The following is a 27,915-nucleotide window of genomic DNA, read 5'->3' on the forward strand; positions in this document are numbered from 1 at the left end:
CTCATGTGTAGCCGTTGGTGCAACATTCTCTGTTTACATGGAAAGTGTGAAAATATAATTTTATCAACAGTATGTATATACAATGAAAATATATAACGACAAAAAAACACTTTTTTAATTATTTTCATTTAAAACACACAACAAATGACTACATTTAAAAGGACACTTGGCCTGCATTGTGATGTTCTGTACAATTAATTTAAAATGTGACATACTCCGTGTTGTAACTTTAAAATCAACTGTTTGTAATGTAATCACAATTCATATGATAGGAATAGCTATTAACTTATAAAAATAAGTAATTTTAGTAAGTTAAATGAGGTTATAGTATGGTAAATATAGTTTAGAGCCAGACAGGAATTTGGGAGGAGCAAGTTAATTTAATTAGCAATCACCATATGTAAGTGCTTGCTTGTTACATCTCCAGTGACAATTCTTCCTGTATTAATCTCCCATCTCATCTCTACCTTAACTTTATATTCATATAGTATACATTCACTTGCATTGTTTCTCTTTCAGTAGAACAGGGTGAAATGTTCGATATTGAGACAACTCCATTACGAACAGTAAACCAAATACACTAATAATTTACCATATTATATTGTGAATGTCAAATCAGTGCAGATATATGCACTAAAACACCACTGTATTTAATTTTTAACTGTAAAGTTACATATCACCATTATATTGTGTTTCCGTGACCAGTATATTGCTGCAGAAGTTTTATTTATTTATTTTTTAGGAATTAAAAGTCATAATGAATGCGCATAAAATATGTGTACAGATGTAAATAACTTGAAGCCTAACTTACCAGCATTTTGAGACACAGCTGCTCCCTTTTTCGTTCTTTTACTCGTCATTGCTGTGAAATGTTAATCTGGTCAGTTTACAGAATTAAGAATGGCTAACGATAATAATTAACAGCCATCATTTTTTAATAGTGGGTTACAAAATAAGAAAACGCATAGTCATCAAACTGCTACATAGATAATATGCAGTTTGAAGTTGTTATAATAATAAAGAAGTTCAAATTACTTACCTTGTAGGCTGACACGTTTTCTACAGGTTAATGGCGATAACGCACAAATTACTTTAGTTTAGGCACACCGCCGGACACCACATGGCAGGCCCCCAAATCCCGCGATCAGTTACCGGAAGTATGCTGTTAAAGTTATTTTTGCGCCAAAAATCAAAAGCGGGTTAAACATGACACATATGAGACAGGAGCTCATCAGATTGCTGAAGACAAAATGTACATTGAAAAACAAACGCAAAATTGTACTGTGGATGCAAGAAAGAGGACTCTTACGACGTCACATGCTATGCAGATGCAGTAATTTGATGCATCTGAGAAGGTTGTCTCGCCACGATGGATATCACTGGTAATATAAACCTATATTTTAATAACTATATTTAAAAACAATAATTGAATAACTATAATATCACTGGTTAACCTGTTTAACCCACTCAGCAATATATATATATATATATAATCGTAATATTCATAATTATTATCACTGCTAGCATTGGTCTATTATTAACTGAATATGTGCTTAAGTAGTTGAATATGTACTGAACACAGTTTTGAAGCCAGAGGCACCTTCAAAATAACCAAATCATTTTCTTATATCACAATAAGGATCTGCAGGAAACATCGAGACCGTGCAGCCTCTGTCCGTAAAGGCACAATATTCTATAGATCACGCAGAAGCCTTCAGAACCACCTGGAGTTCATTTACAGGTACCACATGATATTGTTCTTATAAAAATATACATAAATAGCATCACTTTATTATAAAGTTCCATATTTTTCCATAAATAAATGCAAATTTCCATATGTAGTATACTACTATATGATGATACAATTAAAAGTTGCATTAACAATAATTAATGCAATAGGAACATAAATGTATATAAAAACTGCTCAAAAATCCTAAATCACACTATATTAGATCTCAATGAACGGAATATCCAGGTTAAAACTCTTCACTTAAATACTTTGCATAATGTTGTGAGAACAATATAATGTGACAATGGTCAATGAAAGCCAAAATCATAAACACATTCAGGGCCGGAATTACAGTAGAATCACTGTAAAAAATTATAATCCTGGCTCATTCAACTTGTTTGAATTTCATCACAGTAACTCATAATATGCAATGCACAGTAATGTGCATTGCCCCACGTGGCCCATATGAACTCCCAACAATTTCTGGGCATACTCCAGATGACATGGCACATGGTGTCCCACGGAATCTCCTCCCAGACCTGGATCAGAGCATAAGTGAGCTCCTGGACAGTATGGTGCTACTTGACTGCTTCGGATACATGAGATCCCAGATGTTCTCAACTGAATTTAGGTCTGGGGAACGTGCACGTGGAGGTCTTTAAGACCCTCTGAGAGTGGTCATCCCCAGACCACCCTTGCTGTTTCCTCTCCAGTGTACCTGTTGTCACTTTTATTTGCACCAAAACAAGCGAAAATGGTTGACAATCACTTATGGTTCCTTAACAGGTTGATTGATATTCCTGATTCCCTTATTTTTTTTGAGCAGTGTACATATATATATACTGTATATATATATATACACACACACAAATACACACATATTAGGACTGATAAAAGTAATAGGTTTATTTCTGCTATTAATATGTGGACCGTTTAATGTGGCTTCAAAAATGTGCTTTGTTCCAAAAAGGTTTTCACAAGGATTGCGGATGAGACAGGTAGACCTCATGGAAGATGGTGTTGCATCAAGCAGTAAGACGTTGTCAAAAATGGCTTCAGTCATGAGACAGGTAAGATCAAATTGTTCTACCTTGTATTTTAGGGGGTTTTATATACTATACAGGTCTATGCACCAATATCAACTGAAGCCAAAAATCTTCATGATTCAAAATGGCATTGAAAGCATTAATTGATTATTATTTTATATTCAGCAGCAATAAAATAAGAAAAATAAAAATTATGAAACAAACATGTTCTGAATTACAGGTCTGCTGCCGTGCTATCAACAAACTTCGCAGCAGAGGAAAAATGCGTGTGGGTGGTCGTCATTCCTTTGTAATGCTTGATGAAAGCAAGTTTTCACATAAAAGAAAGGTAGTATCTTCCTAGTTTAAACCTAATGGATTAGATATTTCATAATCAACATTTAAAAATGTTTAACAGAAAGACTTGTATAACTGTATCATTTTACAGTATAATCGTGGAAGAATTGGACCAGCCTGGCGGAGAAGCAAGAAGTGGGTCCTGGGTATCCTGGAAATTAGCCAAACTACAAGAAGACCAGTCCTTAAGATTGTAGGAGGGCGCTCAAAAAATGACCTGATGCCCACAATAATCCGGCATGTCAGGAGAGGCACAAGCATTGTGACCGATGAATGGCGAGCCTACAGGAGATCTCTAGTAGAGGAAGGCTATGACCATCACACTGTGTGTCACAAAAGACATTTTGTACATCCCAACCACAAGAGCTCACACACAACATCTAAAGTGAGCATGGCAGACATTTAAAACATGTTTGGTCGCATCGAGGGAATCGTACCACAAAGCTGCTAAAAGAACACATTAGAGTTGTTGAATGGGAGTACTGGCTGGCAAGAAATCAGATATGACATTCTCGGACATCTCATACATTATATCAGGAAATTCAATGTGCATGAGTTTAATTAACTATCTGCTCTACCTTTTCTGTCCATAAATGAACAAATATAAAAATACTGTAGTTTCAGAGACTCTTGTTTGCAGTAGCATTAAGGCATTTATTTATCAGTTATGTATATAATGGCCAATGTTTGTATTACAGGTCATGAATGGAAATGTTGACTTGTTAACATGTATTCCTCGTCAGCCATATGCAATGTTTCATATACTGTGGTTTGATGTAATATTAAAAAATAATGTTGCTGTGTTTTACTAGTATGCAAATCGCAACTGTTTGTATTAATAGGATTTCAGGATTTGCAAATAAACCATTTAAAATGGATAATGAGCACATCTTCATGATTTCCTAATATTTGCAATAGGAAAACTGCATCCTATGCTTTCACTTTACTTAAAGCCACCAATAATGCATTTATAGAGGGTAGTAACTGTATTATGACTCACAATATGTAACTTACAACATAGCTATTAACCTAAATACAAACAATTCAGTTGTTTGACATAAAACTAAATCTGCATTACTAATAAGTCATTGTAACTATAATATAATGACATTATAACAGTGCAGGCTGCATCTTTATAAATACACTCATGGAACCATACCATACCGTAATTAATACTTATAAATCAGTGTATAATGGATTATGAGCATGCACATTGAAAAAGCAAATGCATCACTTATAAGAAGCAATAAAATATTATAAATGTAACTATAATGTTCTTATAATGCAGTATAGGTTTTGTTGTGTCTATAAATAAATTTATAAAACAGTAATAAGTACCTATAAATAATTATAAATGGGGCTATAATACATTATAAGCATGGGCTTCATAGAAAGTGTTACAAAAATAAATACTGGGTCTATTTAAAAAAGGGAAATAAACATGCGTTATGGATGTGACAAAAAAAGGACGCAGTTTTTGGGAGACGATAAACTTTGTAGGATTTCTGTAAAATAAAATGCACAATCCTGAAGCAATAATACCCAATGAATGGAGAAGGGATGCCTCTTTATAGAACATTAAATAGTTACTTTATATTCATTTTCATGTGTCCATTTATGAGGAATATGTAGCGTTATGGATGTGACAATCCTGAAAATGGCACTTACCTGACTATGAAAAATCATGCACTAAAAATAAAACAAATGCTTTACAAATTTGAAGAGAGATCTCACACGGGTATTTGAACCACCAAATGTTAAAATCTGTACTGTTACCATAGTAAAAACCGCTGGTAAAAACTTAATTTTTTCGTGGCTAGGTTGACATTTTTGCGGAATTGCCCATAAACAAACACCATTTGCGGCGATCCGTCAAAATAAAAGTCCGGTTAACTTAAACAAACTCTCTTTGCGGCGTCCTGTCAAAATAAAAGTCCGGTTGACTTGAACAAGTTATAATACACTCACATTTTACCATACCACCCCCCTTAAATTTTTTTTATAATTTGACCACAGAGTATATTGTTTACTTTAGTAAACTGAAGTAAATGTGCTAGTAAAATTTTGCTACTTATCATAAAAAATAGAACTTGATTAAAAAATAGTACTTAAATTTAAGTAGACCTAAAAACAAAAGAAAAAAAGAAAATGTACCAGTAAGATAGTGGTTTATTAACATAATTGTACATTATACAGGTATCGGTTACAGGTAAAAAAATATATATCGGTACTCGTACTCGGTCTTTAAAAAATGGTATCAGTGCATCCCTATTGTAAACCTATATGACTTTTTACTCTGCAGAACACAAAAAAAGATGTTTTGAAGAACGTCGGTAACCAAACAACATTGACCCCCATTGACTTCTATTGTATTGACAAAAAACACTTTCTCAAAATATCTTCTTTTGTGTTGCACCCAAGTCATATACTGTAGGTTTTGAATGACATGAGGGTGAATAAATGATTACAGTATATGTGTTTTGAGGTGAACTTTCCCTCTAATGGATTGTGAAAAAGTGATTTGTGCATTAGAGCGCCCTTGTGAGCAAATGTGTACCTTGGTGCACATGGCAATCAAATTAGCCATTATACCAATACCATTAACAAATAATATTACACACTAGAAAAATGCTGGGTTGTTTTAACCCATGGTTTTGGAAAATAGGAGCAAACAGTTGGGTTTATCTACTTCGGCAAAGAACCAAAAACGTGACGACATCTTTGTCCTGTGAGATCCCCGTAGTGCTTCGAAAGGGTTGGAGGGATGGGGTGTAGTGAGCTGTTGGTTGCAATTCGCAATCTCACTGCTAGATGCCGCTAAAATCTCTACATTGCTCCTTTAACCTATTCTGTGTAATCCATGGTTGCATCAAACTTTTCTAGGTTAGTAAGCCAACGTTGAAACAAGTTACCAACTCATTTTTAGATGTATTTTCAGTGCAGTTGAGGATTTTTTCACTGATACATCAACGATTAATCAATTAACCGATTACACACCTTACACAGAAACACACATTTTCAAATACTGTATCCTATCCACCACTACGGACGCCTCAGCGGGGGAAAACCACAAAAGGTTGTGAGAAGGGACACATACTGAATTTCGCTTGTGAAGGTGTGTGTGTGCATGTGGTGAATGGGGACAGTGTTGAGCTAAACCTTCATTGGGTCTCTTCCATCTGTTTTGGCTCACGCTCAAACCATGCAGTGCGAAGTCATGCTTGGATCTCACACATTCCTTCAGCTTTATACGCTCAACCGTGCGCTCACTATTTCCATCTTCAGAATTGCTCTCACGGAAAAGCTTTTCCAAAAATAGAGCGGGGCTCAGAGAGCTTATCGCGAAAACACAAAATGATTATGTTCAGTCCGCTCACAGTGACAAACCACCTGTTTGTCACGCCTGCTTTCTCTAAATCGGCCTGAGCTCCCTTGATTTCCATTCTGATCTCACTCTGTAACCTAGCAAAGACAAATCTTTTCTGCATATACCCCCCCCCAGACCCCCTACCCATTAGATTCCCTCTCCTTTTGCTGCTGTAATAGCCGAACAGCAAGTGATTATAACACCGTGGAATTTGATCTCTGTGCTGTTAAGTCACATGCTGTGACTGTAATTATTCACCCCTGAGGAGAGAGTGAGTTCCACACAACAGAAGAACAGAGCACAGAAACATTTGGGACATATTCAGCTCCAGCTTGCGAGCGCTTGGCACATTTGGTTTCCTTCCTGGTTGAGCTACAGTTGCTATCGCAATCTGGAGTGAGTTTGGGAAATTTGCCATGAAAAGATGATGTTGTCTTCACAGGCAATTGCTTTGTTAAGTTTGATCCGAAAATGTAGGCCTTCGGGGGTTTAGATTCAATGAGGCCATGTATCTGATAATGTTGTTTACATTTTTGCCTCCAAGTGAGCACAGAGGCCTCACATTGAACGGTTACTTTGCTAAGTGTGTGAGCTAAGGTGTGCATATGTTTAGAATACGCAGCCTGAGACACAGACACATGTTTAAAGGGATAGTTCACAAAAATGGCATTTATTCACTTTCATGTCATTCAAAAATGAGTAAGACAAAATAAGATATTTTGAGCAATCTCTCAGTGATTTTGTGTCCGTACAGTGGAAGTAATATATAACTTTATGATAATACAGTGAATGGTGACTACGGCTGTAAATAAGTGAAAAATGACCTATTTAATTCTTCACACAATACTATCATAAGGCTTAAGACAATTAGGACTATAGTGTGTGAGTCGACTCACACTCATACTTTTAAAGTGCTTTTCGGAACAGCCTCTAGTCCCCATCCACTTACATTATATGGAAAAGAGCAGTGTAAGCATTCTTCCCTATGTGTTCCACTGAGGATGAAATGTGGGTTTGAAATGACACAAAGGTGAATAAATGATGACAGAGTTTTCCGTTTTGGGTGAATTTTTTCCATAAATGTGACGGAAAGACTCCATGTCATAAATCATACAGTGTGTGTATGTTAAGTGTATTAATGCATCAATGTGGAGTGGCATTGCCACCAGGAATGTGCTGTTTTCACTACCAAATAGACCAATTCCTCCACCTCTCCTCCACCGCTCTCCAAAAATCGCTGATGAAACTCCATAACAAACGTGTGTCACAGCGAGGGCCCTCATAACTGACACAAAGCAGAACAGGAAGAACAATTAATGATTTACCATCCAACTCAGAGAACAGCCAGTGAAAACAGAGAGAAGAATTTAAATGAGAGACAGCGCGTTGAGGATGTGTTGAGTGTGATATTCAGATTGATTGTAGCTGAAATGAGGAGTAAAAGAACCCTTAGAAATGTAGGCCTGCAGTTTGGCTCTTTCCCCTTTGGATCGCAGCATTTTCAATAAACTTTTAGCCAGCTGCATAAATATTCACATAAATAAACACTTGCACAACCGAATAGAGCAGCAAACGGTGTCTTTTAAACACAATCAAAAGATTTTGAAAGTTGGGAGTTTAAGGATAAGACCTGAATTTTTTGAGGAACTGCTGATAAGATCATAAAATCTAAGTGAATAACTAATCCCTGTGATTGTTGTCATATGGAGCCAGAACGCTATCGGTATCTTATCAGATTTTACAATCAGGGTGCAGTTTGATTTTCGTTCAGGTCTCTCTGTCCCACATGCTGAGCGAGAGCTCTCTGTCTCTCTGCGCAGACAAACTCGGCACAGCTCCGTGCATTCCATTCCCAGAATGCTCCTGGAGACCAGAGCTGAGTGCTCACGTGCAGAGCAGCTAAATGCGAGGAATTCTCTGAGTCTAAAAAAAGGAAGAAACAGAAAGAGACGGACAATACGAACTCGAGCAGGAGACTAAAGCAAAAATATGCAGAGTCATAGGAAAACTAATCTTAGTAGCAGAGGTGGCTGTTAGTGGGGGAGTGCTGGGGGTATTTCCTTACCCCCTCTGCTTGTTTTCAGTGGGCCAGTCTCAACACTGGGGTCTGCAGGCAGGCCTGTAGGCCTTTATTTTCCCAACGCAGGAGCCACTGAGCTGTACAGCCTGTACAGATTTTGTGTTATTACAGAGCAGGGGCAGGAGGGGTGTTCTGCGCTGAAGCAGCACAATCCAACATCCAACCCACACTCTAATCATCTCTTACCACCCAGAGAGAAGAAGAGATAGACAGAAAGAAAAAGACAAGAGGGGTGGATGGAAGGATAGGATAGATGACAAGATGAACTGACCGAGCGGTGGATGGTTATATGAACTGTTGGGAATAAATGAAGATTCTGCATGGATGAATGGATTGATCTTTGTACTGCAGGTGTCATGAGACTGTGAAAGCCTGACCACCCATAGAGCATTTTCCACATTATTCTGCAGTGTTACCTCTAATATTCAGTGGTGAAGGTGGTTTAGACCACGTTTAGACCATTTCCATACTATAGACATTAGAACTTTGAATTATGTTGTACAGACTTAGCACAGGTAACTAAGATATATTTTCTACAGAAAAATGCCTATGGATGTGACATTTGCAGTCAAAACTTGAAATATGAAAAATGTATGTATAACCATTATATTGAACCATCTGTTTATATTTTTCTAAACCCTCTTGATCGAGTCCAGACATCAGAAAAGTCTGTACACCTTTTCTATTCAAGATTAGGGAAATAAACATGCTAGGGTGTGACAAAAAGGACACATATTTTTCAGAGATAATATAATTGTTTACAATTTCTGTGAATTAAAATGTGAAACCAGAAGTAATCATTTGGGTCTGTATAGAACATAATTATTATACATTTCATTTTCATGTGCCCATTTTAAGAAATATGGACCTTTAATAATGTGACAATTCTAAGTGGCACTTTATGGAAAATTATGCTTTAAAAATGTTTTAAAGAGAGACATCACACGGTTATTTTACAAAACACCAAATATTGACATCTGATGGTAAAAACCTTTAGACAATGTCTTTTTACATTTGGAATTGCCACTTCCGTTTTTAAAGAAACAATGTTTAATAATTCAATTTACCGCTAATTACGGTAGCACACTATGATCAGCCATCAGCGTTCTATATTTCGACAAGGGCAAAAAAACATAAACAAATAGGCTATTTTTCTCCCAAGAAAAACCCAAACACAGACTCCATGTTTCCACATTCCATAAATGCTTAGCCCACTTCTTCTTTGTTTATTCTTATAAAATTGCAATTTGTGTAGCTGTTGTGTATGTTGTTTTGAAACACAATCTTTTAAAATGGGTTGGTGTGCATCACTAGAGTTCAAAAAGTGAAAAGTTGAAGTAGAAAAACGGTTTGTAGGCTGTCTAATGTGTCATCCTTCCACACATCTCGCGCTTAAAACCGCTTGGTCGTCATTTTCATTCAATCAAGCAGCATTCGTTGTCCATAGTGTTTTGCACAGAGTAACTCTGACAGAGCACCCTATTATCCTAGGGGTCAATTTGACCCCATTCAATGTTTAACGTCTGTAAATACATGATTGAGATCTTTTTTTGCTTCAGAATTAATGACTTTTCCTTATTTTATGGGGACAACTCAGTAAACCCAAAATTAACATGATGTGATTTTTTCAATGTCCTATACACATTTTGTATCATCAGAGTTCTTTGGGGTCAATTTGACCCCAGGCTCTTTTACCTGTATAAAACATAAGAAATGTCAAAATTTCACACACATTTGTTTTGGGTGATATTGAGGTCACTATAGCATGCTATAATTTCATAATATTCCCTATAATTTTTTATTTTCAGTATAATATTAAAAAATCTAACCTAACATAGTATTGCAGGAACCACTGATAGTTCACATGACACGGGGGTAGGGGGAATCCGAATTCTCGTGAGAACTTTGATATTTCCCATGCCATGGGTGAGGGAAAAACAAAATTCTTGCGAGAACTTTGATATTTCCGTGCCATGGGTGAGGGAAAAACAAAATTCTTGCGAGAACTTTTATATTTCATGTACCATGGGGGAGGGGAATACATAATATTTGTGGTTTACAAGGGAGGAGCAAACATATAAAAGTTTGCACAGAAGCCTTCTAAACCATTTGTTTTTGTGCTCTGTGGACACTCTCTTTATGCTCTCAATTGAGAATGTGTCTGAGACAGATGATAATGTTGAGGAGGACCCTGATTACGAGGCATCCTCCTCATATGAGAATGAGACTCCTAGTGTTGACCCTCCTGTTGTCTCTCAACCACCTGTAGACACATTACCTTCCAAAAATGGAAAGTTATTATGGTCCCGCTCCCCACTTGAATGTCAGGGTAGACTGAGTGCTGCTAATGTCATCAAAATGGTTCCAGGGCCCACCAGATATGCTGTCAGCCATGTCCAAGATATAAAATCAGCATTTGAGCTTTTCATTACACCATCAATTGATACTTAAAATGACAAACTTAGAGAGAAGGAGGGTGTATGGGGACAACTGGAAAGACTTTGATGTGACTGACTTGCAAGTCTACATTGGGTTGCTCATTTTGGCAGGAGTGTACAAGTCAAAAGGAGAAGCAACAGCAAGCCTTTGGAATGCTGACACTGGAATGTCAATATTTCCAGCCACAATGTCTCTAAAGACATTCCATGTTTTCTCCTGTGTTATACGCTTTGATGACAAAGAAACAAGACAGGGCAGACGTGAGCATGACAAACTTGTAGCAATACGGGATGTATGGGGCAAGTGGGTCCAGCGATTACCCTTTCTTTATAATCCAGGCCCCCACATCACTGTGGATGAATGTCTGGTTCCATTTCGTGGGCGCTGTCCCTTCAGACAATACCTACCTGGGTGATGAACTGCTAAAAAGAAAGGTTACCATGTTGGGCACAGTGAGAAAAAATAAGCCAGAGCTTCCCTCTGAGCTGCTTGTGATGAAGAACAGAAAGGTTACATCTTCAATGTTTGCCTTCACTGAAAAAGCCACTGTTGTCTCCTATTGCCCCAAGAAAGGTAAAAATGTCCTGTTAATGAGCACCATGCACAAAGATGCTGCTCAGAGTGCCAGAGAAGACAGAAAACCACAAATGGTCCTGGACTACAATGAGACAAAGGGAGGGGTTGATAATTTAGGTCACAGCCACCTATAGCTGCCGACGCATGACTGCCCATTGGCCCCTTGTCATTTTCTTCAACATCATTGATGTGAGCGCCTACAATGCCTTTGTGTTATGGAGTGAAATAAACAAAGACTGGAACAGCAGAAAACTGAGTCGAAGGAGGATTTTCCTGGAGCAGCTGGGTTACGAGTTAGTGAAACCTCATATTGAGAGAAGACGGTGCCTTCCAAGAGCATCAACGGCTGCTGCAACTGTTGTGAAGGACATCCAAATGCAGACACACACTCCAGTGGTTCAAGCTGCAGGCAGAAAACGTGGCAGGTGCCAAGTCTGTCCTAACAGAAATGATTCCAAGACCAGCAACACTTGTGTGAAATGCAGAAAATTTGTCTGCAAGGATCATGCACACACTTTCTGCACATCATGTGCAAAGTGATAAAAGGCTGAAATGTACCTTCTGGTGGTCGTTCATATTGCTGTTCAAATGCTGTTCATATTCTATCTAAGCTGTTTGTATTCTGTGAAACTCATATATTCATACAAAAAAGCACGTTTGCATAAAACAATTCCAGACACAATGCTCAAATATTCTATTTATATGTGTTTTTATACGTGTTTTATATGTTCATTCTTTCTTTCTGGTTAATGAACTATTATGTGTTTCTTAATTATGTTATGATGTTAATGATGTTCTGTTTTAGAAATAATAAATTGTGACCCTGGATCACAAAACCAGTCTTAAGTAGCACGGGAACGTTTTTAGTAAAAGCCAAAAATACATTGTATGGGTCAAAATGATCGATTTTTCTTTTATGCCAAAAATCATTAGGATATTAAGTAAAGATCATGTTCCATGAAGATATTTTGTAAATTTCTTACCTTAAATATATAAAAACTTTATTTTTGTGAGTGGATGGCCTGCCACAGTGCCCCTGATTAACAACTTCAAAGGCCATTTTCTCAATATTTGGATTTTTTTGCGCTCTCAGATTCCTAAGTTTTAAATGGTTGTATCTCGCCCAGATATTGTCCTATTCTAACAACTCATATATCTATAGAAAGTTTATTTATCCATCTTTCAGATTATGTAAAAATCTCAATTTCGAAAAATTGACACGTAAGACTGGTTTTGTTGTCTAGGGTCACAATTGACCCCAAACATAATTCGTGTTATTATCCTTGATAAAAGAAAATTTTATCTTTTCCAAATGTTATAAATTACAAAATATATTCTTATAAATATTTTTAAAAATTAAACACCAAATATATATATACTTTATATATCCAATTTTAGGTCAATCAGCAAGATTTTATGATGATTAGCAATTTTGTCCATAGTTGTGTAATAGGTATTTTGGATGTACGGGGGGGGAGGAGTTGTGGGTTTATTTAAAGGTCTATTTAAGGACTCACCAAATATATAAATTACCTGACACAAACCTTTTACAAAAAAATCACATTCTGGAGGTTTAAATTGCTGGGGTCAAATTGACCCCAGTGGGTAAAAGATGTTATCAGATTTTAGGGTAACCTGAGGGTTAACTTGCATTAGGCCTTCCTGTGCAGCGTCAACAGGTGCTGCTAACCATGACACGCCTGCAGCATGACTTGTCTGACAATATCCGATTTCCCTCCAAACTGTGACACCCGAACTTTCCAAGTGCTCATAATGACCCACAAACGCTTTGGGTAAGATTGTGTTGTCAGAGATTTCATTAGATATGTGCTTTGTCCCTTAAGACCGAAGACCGGTGACTACATAATTCATACCGGGGGGAGTGACTTACTGTCCGTGCTTTTACTGCCTGTATAAAACCTGAAGTTCCCTTTAAACTCACTTACAGATGGAGAGACCCAACCGCTCGGTTTACAGTCTAGTCAAACCGACGTGACAGCACAACTCAGTCTCCACACTTAAAAGTCGAAGGCATATGTTAAAGAGCTTCAGACGTGTAACCATACATCTAGTTGAGGTGATTTGACGCCGTGCACCGTTTTCCAGACATCTTCCCCCTCGTGCGTGTGTGCGTTCAGTCCTTCGGCTCCATGACGGGACTCTGTGCGCTCTGCCTGACCGCCCTGCTCGCAGCATTCGCCCGGCTGGCTGAAAACGTCAGCCCCGTGGTCCGATGCGAGCCGTGCGACGACGGAGCGCTGGTGCTGTGTAAACCGCTGCCCCGGGACTGCGCCGAGAGCGTACGGGAGCCGGGTTGCGGATGCTGCATGACGTGCGCGCTCAGCGAGGGCCAGGCGTGCGGAGTGTACACGGGGCGCTGCGGTACCGGGTTGAGCTGTCAACAGCGACCGGGGGAAAGCAAACCGCTGCAGGCTCTGCTGGAGGGACGGGGCGTGTGCGCGAAAGCACCGGACAAAGGGCCACCTCAGGGACACGGTAAGTGCACGCAGTTTTACCTTGCTTCAATTTTACCATGCACATTCCCCATGTGAATGTGTGGTGTCTTTAAAATCTTGCCAGCACCATTTTCGCGCTCTTGAGTATATTGCCATTGCGCGCAGTTGCTCGTATCAGTGCGGGTTTACTCTGGTGTGCATAACCCGGTTAATATGTTCGCAGGTTGGGAATGCTGCTGCGCTCATCCCCGGCTTTTCTCTTTAGGGGGGCGGGGAGGTTTCTTCACTCACAGTCTGTTTAACAGAGATGCTGCATATACTCGCAGCTTCACAGTGCGCTCTTGATGTGCACTATATGCTTCTTTTTATAATGCATCCTGGACATAGTGTGAGTGTAACATTTCCATTCAGTGATCACTGGTTTACCGGCATGACACAGCGACCTCTGGTAACAGGCAGTCGTCATGAAGTCCAGCCACCGCTAGACAGCCCCACACTACCACCGTTGTTCTCTCCCACTCGAGGTTCAGCGCTACAGCGGCCTCTCTATGCCGTTTTATGCTTGTGGTGTGTGAGAGAGAGAAAAGGAGAGCCAGAGATGGAGAGAGAAACGGCTCTGTGTATCTCTGTGTATGTGTGTGTGCGCGCGCAATAAAATTTGGCCTCACCAACCCAATCGTTAAGAACGCCACATTCGTTTATATTTAGTCCATCCAGAGAAGCGCAGATCACTGTTTTCAGAATGATGCTCCGCTGCTTCTTTAGGGCTCCATTGAGAGTGTCAAAACGCAACTGGAAAACGATTGGCATAAGAAATCATCCCTGTGGTATTTGAGCATTTATTGTAAAGTTATTTCCTTAGCTAAGGAAATAAATTATAGATGTACAGAAGCTTGCACCTATAGGCCAATATAATCATCCAAGTGAATTTCTTAAGAGAATTTCTTAAGGGAAGACTGTGGACACACACATACACATATGCATACACACAGATCCACAATAAGTGGCATTCTCAGTCGTAACTGACGTCAAGGCTGCCCAAGTGAATTTGTTTTTACCCTCTCTTGTTATTTGTGACCCTGGATCACAAAGCCAGTCTTAAGTAGCACAGAAACATTTTTAGTAAAAGCCAAAAATACATTGTATGGGTCAAAATTATCTATTTTTCTTTTATGCCAAAAATCATTAGGATTTTAAGTAAAGATCATGTTCCATGAAGATATTTAGCAAATTTCCTACCATAAATATATCAAAACTTTATTTTTGTGAGTGGATGGCCTGCTACAGTGCCTCCGATTAACAACTTCGAAGGCGATTTTCTCAATATTTTGATTTTTTTGCACCCTCAGATTCCAGAGTTTTAAACTGTCGTATCTCCACATGATATTGTCCTATCCTAACAACCCATACATCAATAGAAAGCTTAATTATTCAGCTTTCAGGTGATGTAAAAATCTAAATTTTGAAAAATTGACCCATGAGACTGGTTTTGTTGTCCAGGGTCACATTTTAAAGAGCCGCAGTGGTGTGTTGAAGCTATCAACTATGACATTGTCACACACACAACGGCTATTGTTAGGAGCCAGAGTCACTTTTAAAAAGCAGTTTGGGGGCGCCAACTGTTTTACAGTACTGCTTTACCTCATGTTTCTCTCTCCGCTGCCCTTTCATTTCAGCCCATGCTGCTGTTCAATGCTGCTTTCCCATCATACCACACTTTATGGTAATTACACACTCCGGCCAACCAGAGAGCAGGGCTTCATTGCCATGGTGTGCGTGGCTCCACCCCATGGCTCTGCCACACATGAATTATGATGTTTTTGCAGGGTTTGATTGGTCTTGTAGCAGTGTGGCCCAGCGTGGTTCTGGGTGGGAACAGTGGCGAACAGAAACTAAGATGAAAGATTATGAGGTTATGAGTTATGACGTTGTTTGTGCGTGTGCAGTTTATATACTTAATTTCTCGGAAAGAGGCCGATCTGTTCCTGTGAGGAAATTCACCTGCTGCGTGCCCCTACTGGTGGAAACGCAGAATTGCGACGTCAGTTTGAGAATGGTACGCATTCAAACAGAAAAAAGTTTTGCAAGTTTTCAACCTCTCATTCACGCTCGGCCAGAACCTTAAATTGTTTGCCCATTTGGGATAGAAAAAATAAGTGAGGTTGAGTGATTTAAAAACAGGCCACTAGTTGCTGGGAAAAGCCATAAAAAGTTCTAAAAGTTTACATTGGGATTAAATATTGATGTTTTCCAAGTTCCTGATTTAGATGGTCCTCGATTCCGCTCCTCTATCTTGGATTTGTTTATGTGACTAGGATCGGGGGTCGTGCAGGCAGGGAAAGCAGGAATCTTCATGTTCCACGTGATGTGGGTCATCATGTGCCGTCGTTGCAATTACTTACCTCGTTTGAGTTGTTATGTTGCCCGAAGTCCCTGTCATTGTTGATGTTGTTGTTGTTGATGTTGTTATGTCATCGCCAATGAAGGCATGGTTTCATTCTGGTTTAGAGTGCAGCTGCCATGGTTACAGAAGGGAGTTTGGTGTGCCGCAAGCCTGCACGCACACACAGAAAATCTGTTTTCGCTTAACTTTTCCTCTCTGCTACATTCTGTCCACACAAATCTTCACTTTAAAGGCTTTCTATGTGACATACCCGTGTTTGACTTTGTCTCTGGTTCTTTGTTATGCTGGATGATTTCAGCCCTGTCCCACCTCCTGGTCTCTTGTATAGATTTTTGGTATTTTTAGTTGCATCTTTAAACAAATCCTTTAGTGCATCACTTCATACAGTCATACAGTACATTTTCAGTTGTTTTTGTATCAAAGTATGCATCTCATTTACACTGTACCATGAGAATAGTGCACCAAATGAACCAAAAATAAGTTTCACACTTTCCCTTGATCTGCCATTGGTTGAAGAAACAAAATCATTCTTCCCCTACACATTATGTCCATCCCAGTCAGGTTTAAACAAATATTTTGCATTTCTGTTTGGTTTCAATAGCGACAAAGACATGAAACACCAATAAGCTGACTAGTCGTTTAGGCAACCCAACTCCCTATGTTGTTTTACACGTACCTATTGTCTTCCCATTTTTGTCACTCGCTTTCCATCTTTAATGGCCTGTTTTGTTTCGGTTTCTCTCTAAATATCTTCTCTTCTGCTCCAGCTGTTTATTAGTCTCTCATTCCTGCGAGAGCTGTGCTTTGTTTTGTACTGCCAGAGAGTGAATATTTATTCAACAGACAAGAGCTGTAAAACCCCAAAAGGACAGCATGTTTAAACAATGCCATAATTCATCTCCCGGCCCTCTCTCCGGGCATTTCTTGAAGCTGACACATGCACTTCGCGTTGGACTCTTTGCGGTTTGGCAACTTTTGCTTGGATTTAAAAAAATTACAATGCCGTTAGTAAAACAGAGATTAGAGTGCAATTTGTGACATCATGTCTCAAGAATTATCGTCTATCGTCGACTATAAAGAAAAAAAATTGTAAGTGCAATAAAATGTTTATCAGCATACAGTAGATTTCCAGACATTCTTTGCCATTTATCGTTATAGTCAAGTGAGATTTTTGTATGCAATACAATACTGGGTATCTAGATGTTTTGATGCGTATCTATATTGAAAAGTAAACAAATGCAAATTCCATGATTATCTAAATCATCTACAAATCACGTCTTATCTACAATGTACTATCTACAAAGCATTAAAACCAAACCCAGCACCAGTCTATTTACAATAAACATACACGTTGTATAACAATAAGGAGGAATATAAGGAATATAATATTCACAGATTGCACACGCAATGCAGTAGTAACACAGCAGTGTAATTTATCAGAATCAAAAAGAAACGGTTCATTTTGAATTGGTGTGGGATGAGAAGAAATGAAAAACTGCATTTGCATTGAATAGATTTTATGAGCACCCACAGCAAAGTCTTAACTGGGCACAGAGAGGAAAGCATGTGATGTTTGTTGGTCAGAACATCCTACCGGACCATGTTTGTGAAAGCAAGCAAACGCTTCGTCCTGTAGCCGTATTTGGTTTCGGGTCAGGTGGTCTGGCCTTCGACTGTAATGATTCTAACTTAGTCACTATAAATACTCTCAACACGCTTTCACTCCCCCTCCCCATATCTCTTTCTCCCCTGCTGGCTTCTTCAAATGCGCTTTTACACTTGTAGTTGATGTGCATTCATCAAATGTCAGTTTGCTTTCAAAACAGATTTCTAGCACACAGATTTCTAGCAAGACCTATTCTGAGTGCTGGTTAGAATTTGCCAAAGGATTTATTGGTTCATGCAATGCATTTTCCACATTGCTGTGCTTTCCAAAATGCATTTGTACAAATAGTCACGATTATATATGGGGTCCTGAAACCAGCTGACTCATACACATCTTCCTTAGGTCAGATTCTGAAAATCTCTAGTTTCACACGTCAAAAGCTCTAACACACCTATTACATCCTCTTGTATCATTCAGATAACACTGATGAGGAAGGAGAGGAACATATCTCTAACGGAACCAAGGCGACAGAGGCGGTCCAGCACACCACCGGAGACACGCACGGAGGCCTAAGAACCATACTGGAGCCCAAAAGTTCTCCGCTGCACCCCAGTAAAATGGTGATCATCCAAAAAGATCAAAGCAAGAAAACCCAGAGCTATAAAGTGGAACCGGTTTCCAGTGGGGTGCATACAGATATTCACAACTTCAGCCTGGAGTCTAAGAGAGAAACTGAATATGTAAGTTATCACTGCACTGTCTCTCGTAATTTTCAATGTCGAACATTTCCTGTAATTCTGCATTTGTGGGATGCATTTGCTCAGGGCCCGTGTCGTCGGGAGATGGAGAGCGTTCTAAAGAGTTTTAAGATCTCAAATGTGCTGAACCCAAGAGGCTTCCGCATTCCAAACTGTGACCAAAAGGGATTCTACAAGAAAAAACAGGTAATGAGCTTTTACCCATACTTGTCTTTTCTTCTGCACATGCTTTTTATTTCAAGTACCGTACATTAAACCAATTACAAGGCTTAGCCCCCATACGACTAAGTGTTTTGCCGGAGGGGAAATCAGGGGTACTATTTTTAGGCCGTCCTTACCTGAGACAAAACACGCAAGCTGTGTATTATCAGGCCAAATCTTTAAACCATATCACCACCCTGCTACAAGATGATAGTAGTTGCCATGGCAACCGTGACAACAGTATTGGAAAAGCGTGTATGGTGGGGATATCCGGGTGGGAGCCTATTTGTATGTACATGCTGGTACACGAAAATATGTGCGGTTTCCTCAATTAACAATTGAGCATCAGTGAATCTGAACAAGAGAAGCTGGCAAATGCAATTCTTGGAAATTCGTGAGTCACTGTCTATTTAAAGGATGAGTCAAAGGGCCCACATCAATGACCCTAATGAGTTTCGGTGAAACTGAGGTGGCCAGATTTCTTGTTGGTTTTATACAATAGCAAATCATTCTGACTCTGGATGCTGGATAACACTGAGGCCACTTTGAAAGGGAGAGACCAAGAGGATGTTTTCGAAAGAAATGAGGGCGAGAAAGAGATTTAGAATTGATGTTAAACACATGCTAAAGCTGCAGGGTTTAGCGGGTCAACCAAGTGGACTAATACAGACACTCATATACCCGCACACATGTCGATAGCATGTGGTTGTGCTGAACATGTGGGTCCATTGAATACACTGGGGGTGTTTGGGGTGGGAGACAGGCTGTGCTCGAGGGCTCTCTGGACCTCTGGTTGGAGAGAGAGTGATGATAGGTTAAGGTTGGATATCTGAAGAAGCACTTTCAGCAAACCCTCAAGGTGAGAGATGAAGGTCCTGCAGATGGTTTACATAAAAAGGAATGCAAGAGTTTTTTAGTGGCACCTGTAACAAATAAAGAAGCGCTGCAGAACGCTTTGACACTTTGAGCTCCGGACGTTTGACGTGTGTGTAAATCCGGCTCGTGACATTCCTCGATCCTTTTTCCATGACCCCCTCCATCATTTCCTGTCCTCTGCATACTCTTCTGTATGTGATTAACTATCATGTGGTCAACTTAAAATCCATGGAGTCTCAGGGGAATCTGGGCACTTCAAAGACTTCTTTTGTCAAACATTTTGCTGGCTTATGGTTTACATATCGATTAAGAAACTGTATTTTGCATCATTATTGCATTATTTTGTTTGCAATAATATTTATTTGAAAATAGGGTTTTTTTCAGGACAGGACATTGTATCACTGGTAGCATCCGATGTAGGATAATGTGATTTTGCTATTCATATTTTCATGTGATTTAAATTGGCACTTGCATCACAGAGGGTCTTGCTTCAATTTAATTTAATATAATAATTTATCATTTGTTTTTAAATATTTACCATCTTGGAATTTCTTACCAGCCAGTGATAGTTCAGCCAAACATCATTTTTTCATCATTTACTTACCCTCACTCCATTCCAAACATGTATGACTTTTTTTCTTGTGGGGATCACAAAAGAACATATTTTTAAGAATGTTGGTAACCGTTCAACATTGGCCCCCATTGACTTCCACTATACTGAAACATTTATAAAAATATCTTTTTTTTCACTTCACAGTTCAAAGATAAGTCATACAAGTTTTAAATAAAACATGAAGGTGATTAAATAATGGAAGATTTTTTTTTGGTGTATTGCCCCTTTAATTGTGGACCCTGCACTCTGTAGTTGTTTTAACAACACCAGTAAAAGACATAACAAGCTGTATTCATAAGTGCAAATGATTGAATACATTCAAACCTTGGCACACAAAAAAACAGCTACATCCTCTCCCGTGTCAGGCTGGCACAAATAAAGCCGAGTTTGTTTGGTAAGATCAAACCCCTTTGCTTTGATCTCTGCTTGTAATAAATGAACATCTGTGAGACATTCAGGATCCACACATGAGACTGTCTCTAATGAAGATCAAGCCAATCGGATTCCGCTCCTCTTCGTTCCAACTGAAATCGCTGCGCTTCCATCGCGGCGGTTTGAACCGGAGCCCGAGCCGACCCTGAGATTGCAATCATTCGTATTTATTTCAGCATCACAAACAAACATGCACAAACCTCATGCACACATGCTCACACAAGTGAACTGTAGATGTCCTGGGTGCCTGGGGGTCCCTATGCTCCCCGGAATAAGATCTGTAATGGGAGCGTTTGTGTATGTATATGGGGGAGTGTGTCTATGAAGGCCATTCCCGTGGAGAGCAGAGTCCAATCCTTGCTAAATTTAGCCTTGATTATATGAATTGGCTCAGTGTGTTGGTGGAGGCCAGGCATGCCGGCCCCAGAGCTGCCATCCCCTCATCCCTCCACCCCCCGGCTACTCGGGGCAGACTCATCTCTCACCCATGTTACTGTACTCTGGGCTAAAGCTTTGGTCTGGTCCTTGATCTGATGGCACTCACAGAGCTAAACATTTTCATTTCTTTTCTTAATCCGCCTTTTTGCTCTTTCAATCGCAACTTGTTTGTTTACATTACATGTCAGTTATCACAAAACCCTACAGACAACTAAAACACAACACCGATCGTGGCTGCATTCAGGTTTATTTGTTTTTAAATGCTGTGCTGTCAGCCGGCTTACATCACTTCAGAGGTCCTACGAATGACAGTCCTTTTATTGGGCTGAACTTCGTTCGTGTGTTGTCCCTCTTATTTATTTAATGCATGATCAACAAAATTAAAATGACAGATAAAATCCTAAAATTCCATAACACAAAAAATGTATTATTAATAAACACACATATTTTGCACATCAGCCACTACAAGGGATACTAGTGCATCATCGTATTTGCAGATGTCCAGCCAAGCGAAAAATATGTATAAAAAGTTTATTTATACCCTAAGAGCAATGAAAACACACAGAAGGCGAATCCTTCATTTGAATTCACATACATTTGTGACCCTGGACCACAAAACCAGTCATAAGGTTCAATTTTTCGAAATTAGGATTTTTACATCACATGAAAGATGAATAAGCTTTCCATTGATGTATGGTTTATTAGAATATGACGATATTTGGACGAGATACAACTGTTTAAAAATCTGGAATCTGAGGGTGCAAAAAGTCAAAATATTGAGAAAATTGCCTTTAAAGTTGTTAATCAGAGGCGCTGTAGCAGGCCATTTCTAAGAAGAAACACTTTTGTTTTAATGCTCTCTATTGACAATGGCGTTGTGTAGAGTAGATGAACCCGAGAGCTGAAATTCTAAGCTTTACATGGATACCAAACTTGAGTGGGTATTTCCCGAAGAGCGGGCAGCAGTGAGTGAAGTTTGTAGACGTGTTCTCGGCCTGTTTTGTTGCGATTTTGCTGCATCCACTCACAAAAATAACGTTTTGATATATTTTCAGTAGAAAATTTACAAAAATCTTCATGGAACATGATCTTTACTTAATATCCCAATGATTTTTGGCATGAAAGAAAAATCGACAATTTTGACCCATACAATGAATTTTTGGCTATTGCTGCAAATATACCCATGCTACTTATGACTGGTTTTGTGGTCCAGAGTCACATTTACGCATTTACTCAAATCCACTAAATTGACCCAAAATACTAATTGTATTTTAACATTTTGTTCTCTCGCCTTCATTTTCTTATTTCCTTATATTTTATTTGAATGACAACTTTAATCAATACATAAGCTTACATGCAAATGTGCACATCAGTTCCAATATCCAGTCTTTTTGAAAGGATGCAGTAAACTGCACGGATTCACATGCATTCTCTGCATGTTGCATTTCTAGTTTCACATGTAACAGAATGACTGTACAAAATGTACAAAATGATCATGTACTCCAGGACCGAAGTCTGCACCCAACTACATGCGCCCCAACAGACACATACAAACATGCAACACTGTTCACAGTCTGGCAAAGAGTCTTATTCACATGCAGTCGTTGCATTCACATATTGTGTGAGTGTGTGTGTGTGTGTTTTATGAGTCTGTGTTTACCCTGTGGCTGCTTTTAATGCCCTTCCGCCTTCCTGCTGCCCATGAGAGCATCATTATGGGCCAGCGCTGACTGAGGCTCGCTTTGTGACACACGCACACACATATACACAGACACGGTCGCACAAGCACACACACATGCTCTCTTTCTCCCACATACACATACACAGGTCTGCTGTGTGCCTTCAGAAGCCGCCACGCTGACAGGGGTGTGCCCCACACCCTAAATATACCTCTCTGTCTCTCGCTGATACAAACACACACACACATGGATCAATCATCAATCAAGTCACTGTGTGTTGTGAGTGCACATAATATAATGTTTAACATAATTGATTGTCGGGTCCTAGGGGACACTGGTTATTACACCATAGAGTATTGTGCAATGTCTTAACTAACTTTTGCCTCTATTGCCATCTCTGATTTCCCTGCTAAAAAAAAACACCCACAGAAAAAACAAAAAAGGTTTCCATTAAAATGGCATTATGAACCATTAGCTTTGTTCATTAAATACAAAATTCCTTTTTGCAGTGTGTTTTTGGGCATTATTCCCACAGGATTTGCCAGATAACACCCCGACCAATAGAATCCATCACATACACCATTATAGTTTCCATTAAAACAAATACAATTCCCATTATAATTATTAAATCTATTACATTTTTATTGTGTTTTGGCCAGGGTTAAATTTTGAAGTTCACAGAATGTTCGTCCAATCATTGCTTTCAAACCAAATGCATGTTTTGGAGGAGGCATTGCTTTGGGGGGGGATGTTGTGCGCTCTGAAGGGAGGGCCAAATCTTACACTTAAAGCTAGCATGCTCTTTCTGCTAGCTTCTCCGAAATTATCTTTAAAGAGTACATAACTAGGGATTTTTAAGGTCCTACTTTGGTTTATGGAGTGTCCAACAACAAGTTTATGTACATAGAAGGTGTAAAAGCACTATTATTTCGTAATAATAGGCAGTTATTATTACATTACTTCTTGACTGACTCTCTAATGATGCGTTCCGTGATTCATCCGTCTAATCCCCTCCTTTCCGTTAGCCTAGTCTGACGTGATTGGTCAGATGGTGTGATTGGTCTACCGTGAATGAGGCTCACAAGCTACAGTGTTTGGGGGAGAGGTCAGTCTTAGCAAAACATAGGCGGGGACTATATGTAGTGACGTAAATCCGCGGCAGTTCGCGAATCGGACTAGGGATGACTCGTTTGCATGATTCAGAGTCGACTCCCTTTTTTCCAAGACAATAACTTCTAAAGCCTTCGGATTTACAACTTGGCAGACTGCTTACTTTCAAACACGCCAACATTACACACTGCATGAAATGTCATTTTCATGATCTCATGTTATGTACTCTTTAAATGAAAAAGAAAGCTTTACAGCTTGGTAGAGAGATTTCAGGGAAATCCATGGCTTTGATCATAAACAGTTGCACCATAAAGAATGCATCCTGTGCGCCTGTATAGTCTGAATGGAACATTCCCATAATGCAAAGCAGCTCGGCACCTCGTAGATACCTGGAGGGCTTAATTTGTGCCGGAACAAACAGAATCCGGATACAGCTTCTCCTAAATGGGATGCAGCACTTATTTTTCTGAAAGAAATTCACATGTGCTATTATTATGACACATTGACTCACTGTGTGTGAAGTTCGTCTTATTTCATGATGCCGATCTGCTGCATCCATCACCTGACCCCTAGTCCTTGTTCTGATCATTTATAAGTTAAGCTCTGGTTTCCTGTACCCTCAATACTTCTCTCAGACAGACAAAAACAATAAAAGGTCTTTTGAAGAGATGTGTTACTTATTTCAGAGCAGAAGACAACTAAAGCGAATGGATGAGTGTAACGTGTGGCAGCCCCTGTAGAGGCCAGGTTTCATTTCCAGACTGCTCTTGTTCTGCTTGAGCTATTTTAATTTGGTACTCTTTCAATAAAACTGCTTTTGATCCATCTTCCACTCTCTCACTGTCTCCCTGACTCATCCACTTCAAACTCTTACAAATTCTTTCTTTCTTTCTTTCGTTCTTTCTTTCTTTCTGACTGAGTGAATAGGTTTTTCTAATGAATGTAGCACCTGAGGATATGTGTGTGTGTATGTTTGTTTGCGTGTGCATGTGTGTGTTTGTTTTGCCTGTGTAGTATAATAAGCTCCAGATGACTTTAAGTGGACACCAGTTTCCTAAAATAGGTCTAGCAGCTCTTTAACTGTCTATGGCAAATATTTTAGTTTGGCCAAATTTACCTTCAACTGTTTTTATGAACCCAAAATCACAATTCCATCAGCAACAGCAGGACTGAGACATTTAAGCCTCTCGTAAATTTGTGTGCATTCATGTGTGTGTATTTCAGTAGGCAGCGATATTCACAAGTTGTCAAAACATGCATGTAAATAATCCCCAAATGTAAACAATGGAAGGAACTGCAAACAGTATGGTGTGTTTGTTTGTGTTTGTTTGTGCATGTTAAAGTTCTCCTAACCACAGAAGACAGTTGTTTTATGCATTCACACACATAAACACACACTCGCCGTGAATGGCCGTCACACATTCTTCCAACTTAGATGCGATGTTTGACTTGCACATGTCTACACTATAGCTCAGTGCCAAAAGAGAGAGACGGGAAAGAAGAAATGGAGTAAGTTTCAACGTCGGATAAACCTTGATATGTGAAGGGTTAAATTAAGTGCTGGTCTGAAAAAAAACTTCAATATGAAAGTGACCTATTTGTCAGTTATGGTGACCCATAACCGAAATGTGACCTCTGCATTTAACTCATCCAGTGAGCAGTGAACACACACACCCGGAGCAGTGGGCAGCTATCACTGCAGCACCCGGGGAGCAAATGGGGGTTAGGTGCCTTGCTCAAGGGCACGTCAGTCGCTACTTGCTGGCCCTGAGAATCAAACCAATGACCTTCTGGCCACATCTTCCCCCCAATATGCATAATGGACCACAATGATTTTAAAATGATTTAACTAAATCTTTATTCTTTTTAAGCAAAATGTGACTTCATCAATACACATGCAAACTGCAACAACCCACATGACCATAAATCTAATCTAAACCTGGTCGAGGTTCGATACAAAATTTTTGTTCTTATTATCCTTTTAATCTGTATTTATATGTTGTCTTGTAGTAAAAAATTCCTAAACATACGTAAAACAAGATTAAGTTGTTTTCATATTTGGCATATTTTTATATCCTGTTTACATTAAGTGAGATTTCTGCTTTAAGCATAAAGAAACAACTTGCCAATGAAGTAAGGAAAATAAGCCTAATTCAAGATTTATTCTCTGAAAACAGTCCTTAAAATCTTACTCAAGTTTGCCCATCGAGTAAATTGATCTTGTTTTGAGTATATTTAGACATTGCAAAACCAGATTAAAACACAGATTGGGAAAATGTTTTTGCAATGTTTCTTCTATACTTCCCCTTGAATCCCCTCTGACATTCTTTTACCCCAATGACTCTCTCTCTAGCTCTAGTATTGCTGCTACTCTCTCTCACCTAAGTGTGATGCAATGAGAAATGTGTGTTTATGCCACCGTCTCTTCCATTTGCAGGATGTTTCTGTTTTGCATATATGTGTTCCAAATATCATATGGTTATGCATTTCTCTTCTCGTCTCACAGTGTCAACCGTCCAAAGGCCGCAGAAGAGGTTACTGCTGGTGCGTCGACAAGTACGGACAGCCTTTACCCGGCTTTGACCGAAAGGAGAAAGGCCATGTCCACTGCTATAACCTGGAGAAGAAATGAGCGAGAGAAAGATGGATACTTCCCATGAAGAACTACATGAAAACAACGTAAATTGTTGGGAGGGAGATTTTTCAAGATGTCCCAAAGCTGAGTCCACTTGTATGCTGAGGCACGTGAACATCAATCACTTTACACTTTCACAGAATCAGAATCAGAGCTTATGCCAATGTTGCAAAGTTCTGGTGTTGAGTGTAGACTCACACAATGATAATCGTTTACGCAGTTCAGTCAGTCCGAGGGCCAGGTCGCAAGTAGTCACTCAACAACCGAAACTAATGTTACAAAACTAAATTAACAGGTGTGTTGGAAGCTTCTAGTACAGACATTTAACACAATGACAATACAATATAATACGATTTACAGTCTAAAAGATTCTAAATTGTGCATATATAAAATAAAGACTATTTTACAGAAAATGGGGGATAATAACATATAAGAGACATTGTACGGGTAGTATATAGTAGATATACATATTAACAGATTGTATGTACACTTGTGCAAATGGATAATTTAGTAAGTAGAGGTAGTGTTATATACATGTATACATAAGATGTAGATATAATAAGGCACAGTAGTGCACACTATAGGAGTAGTGGAAGTGGAATATTGCTCTTAAGGAGCAGTTATCTGTTTAGGAGGGAGATTGCCTGGGGGAAGAAGCTGCTTCTGTGTCTGGAAGTCCTGGTGTTTGGTGCTCTAAAGCGCCGGCCAGAGGGCAGCAGATCAAAGAGTTTGTGTGCTGGGTGTGTGGAGTCAATGATGATTTTTCTTGCCCTGTTTTTCACTCTGGAATCGTACAGGTCCTGAAGTGTGGGCAGAGGAGCACCAATAATTTTCTCAGCACTACGAACTGTCCGTTGTAGTCTTCGTAGGTCTGATTTGGTGGCCGAGCCATACCAAACAGTAATTGAAGTGCACAGAACAGATTCGATGACCACTGAGTAGAACTGGGTCAGTAGCTCCTGTGGTAGGTTGAACTTCCTCAATTGACGGAGGAAGTATAACCTCTGCTGGGCCTTCTTTACAATGGAGTCTATGTGGGACTCCCACTTCAGGTCCTGAGAGATGGTGGAGCCCAGGAACCTGAATGACTCCACAGTATCCACAGTGCTGTCCAGGATGGTGAGGGGAGGAAGT

General features: G+C 39.4%; 2 protein-coding genes across 2 annotated transcripts; both read left to right on the forward strand.

Annotated features, from left to right (window-relative positions):
- The first annotated feature begins 1,206 nt into the window (after window positions 1-1,206).
- LOC130566092 (uncharacterized) lies at window positions 1,207-3,517 on the forward strand. The gene is made up of 5 exons (XM_057353314.1): window positions 1,207-1,382; window positions 1,640-1,741; window positions 2,700-2,799; window positions 2,996-3,103; window positions 3,203-3,517. The coding sequence occupies exons 1-5, from the start codon at window positions 1,207-1,209 to the stop codon at window positions 3,515-3,517; spliced, it is 801 nt and encodes a 266-aa protein (XP_057209297.1).
- A 9,986-nt stretch (window positions 3,518-13,503) lies between these two features.
- Window positions 13,504-26,909, forward strand: igfbp3 (insulin-like growth factor binding protein 3). The gene is made up of 4 exons (XM_057353687.1): window positions 13,504-14,069; window positions 18,517-18,779; window positions 18,864-18,983; window positions 26,653-26,909. Exons 1-4 carry the CDS (start codon window positions 13,724-13,726, stop codon window positions 26,776-26,778), a joined length of 855 nt encoding a protein of 284 aa, XP_057209670.1. The 5' UTR covers window positions 13,504-13,723; the 3' UTR covers window positions 26,779-26,909.
- Window positions 26,910-27,915: the final 1,006 nt, after the last annotated feature.

This window comes from Triplophysa rosa, linkage group LG15 (assembly GCF_024868665.1).
Source record: "Triplophysa rosa linkage group LG15, Trosa_1v2, whole genome shotgun sequence".
NCBI lineage: Eukaryota > Metazoa > Chordata > Actinopteri > Cypriniformes > Nemacheilidae > Triplophysa > Triplophysa rosa.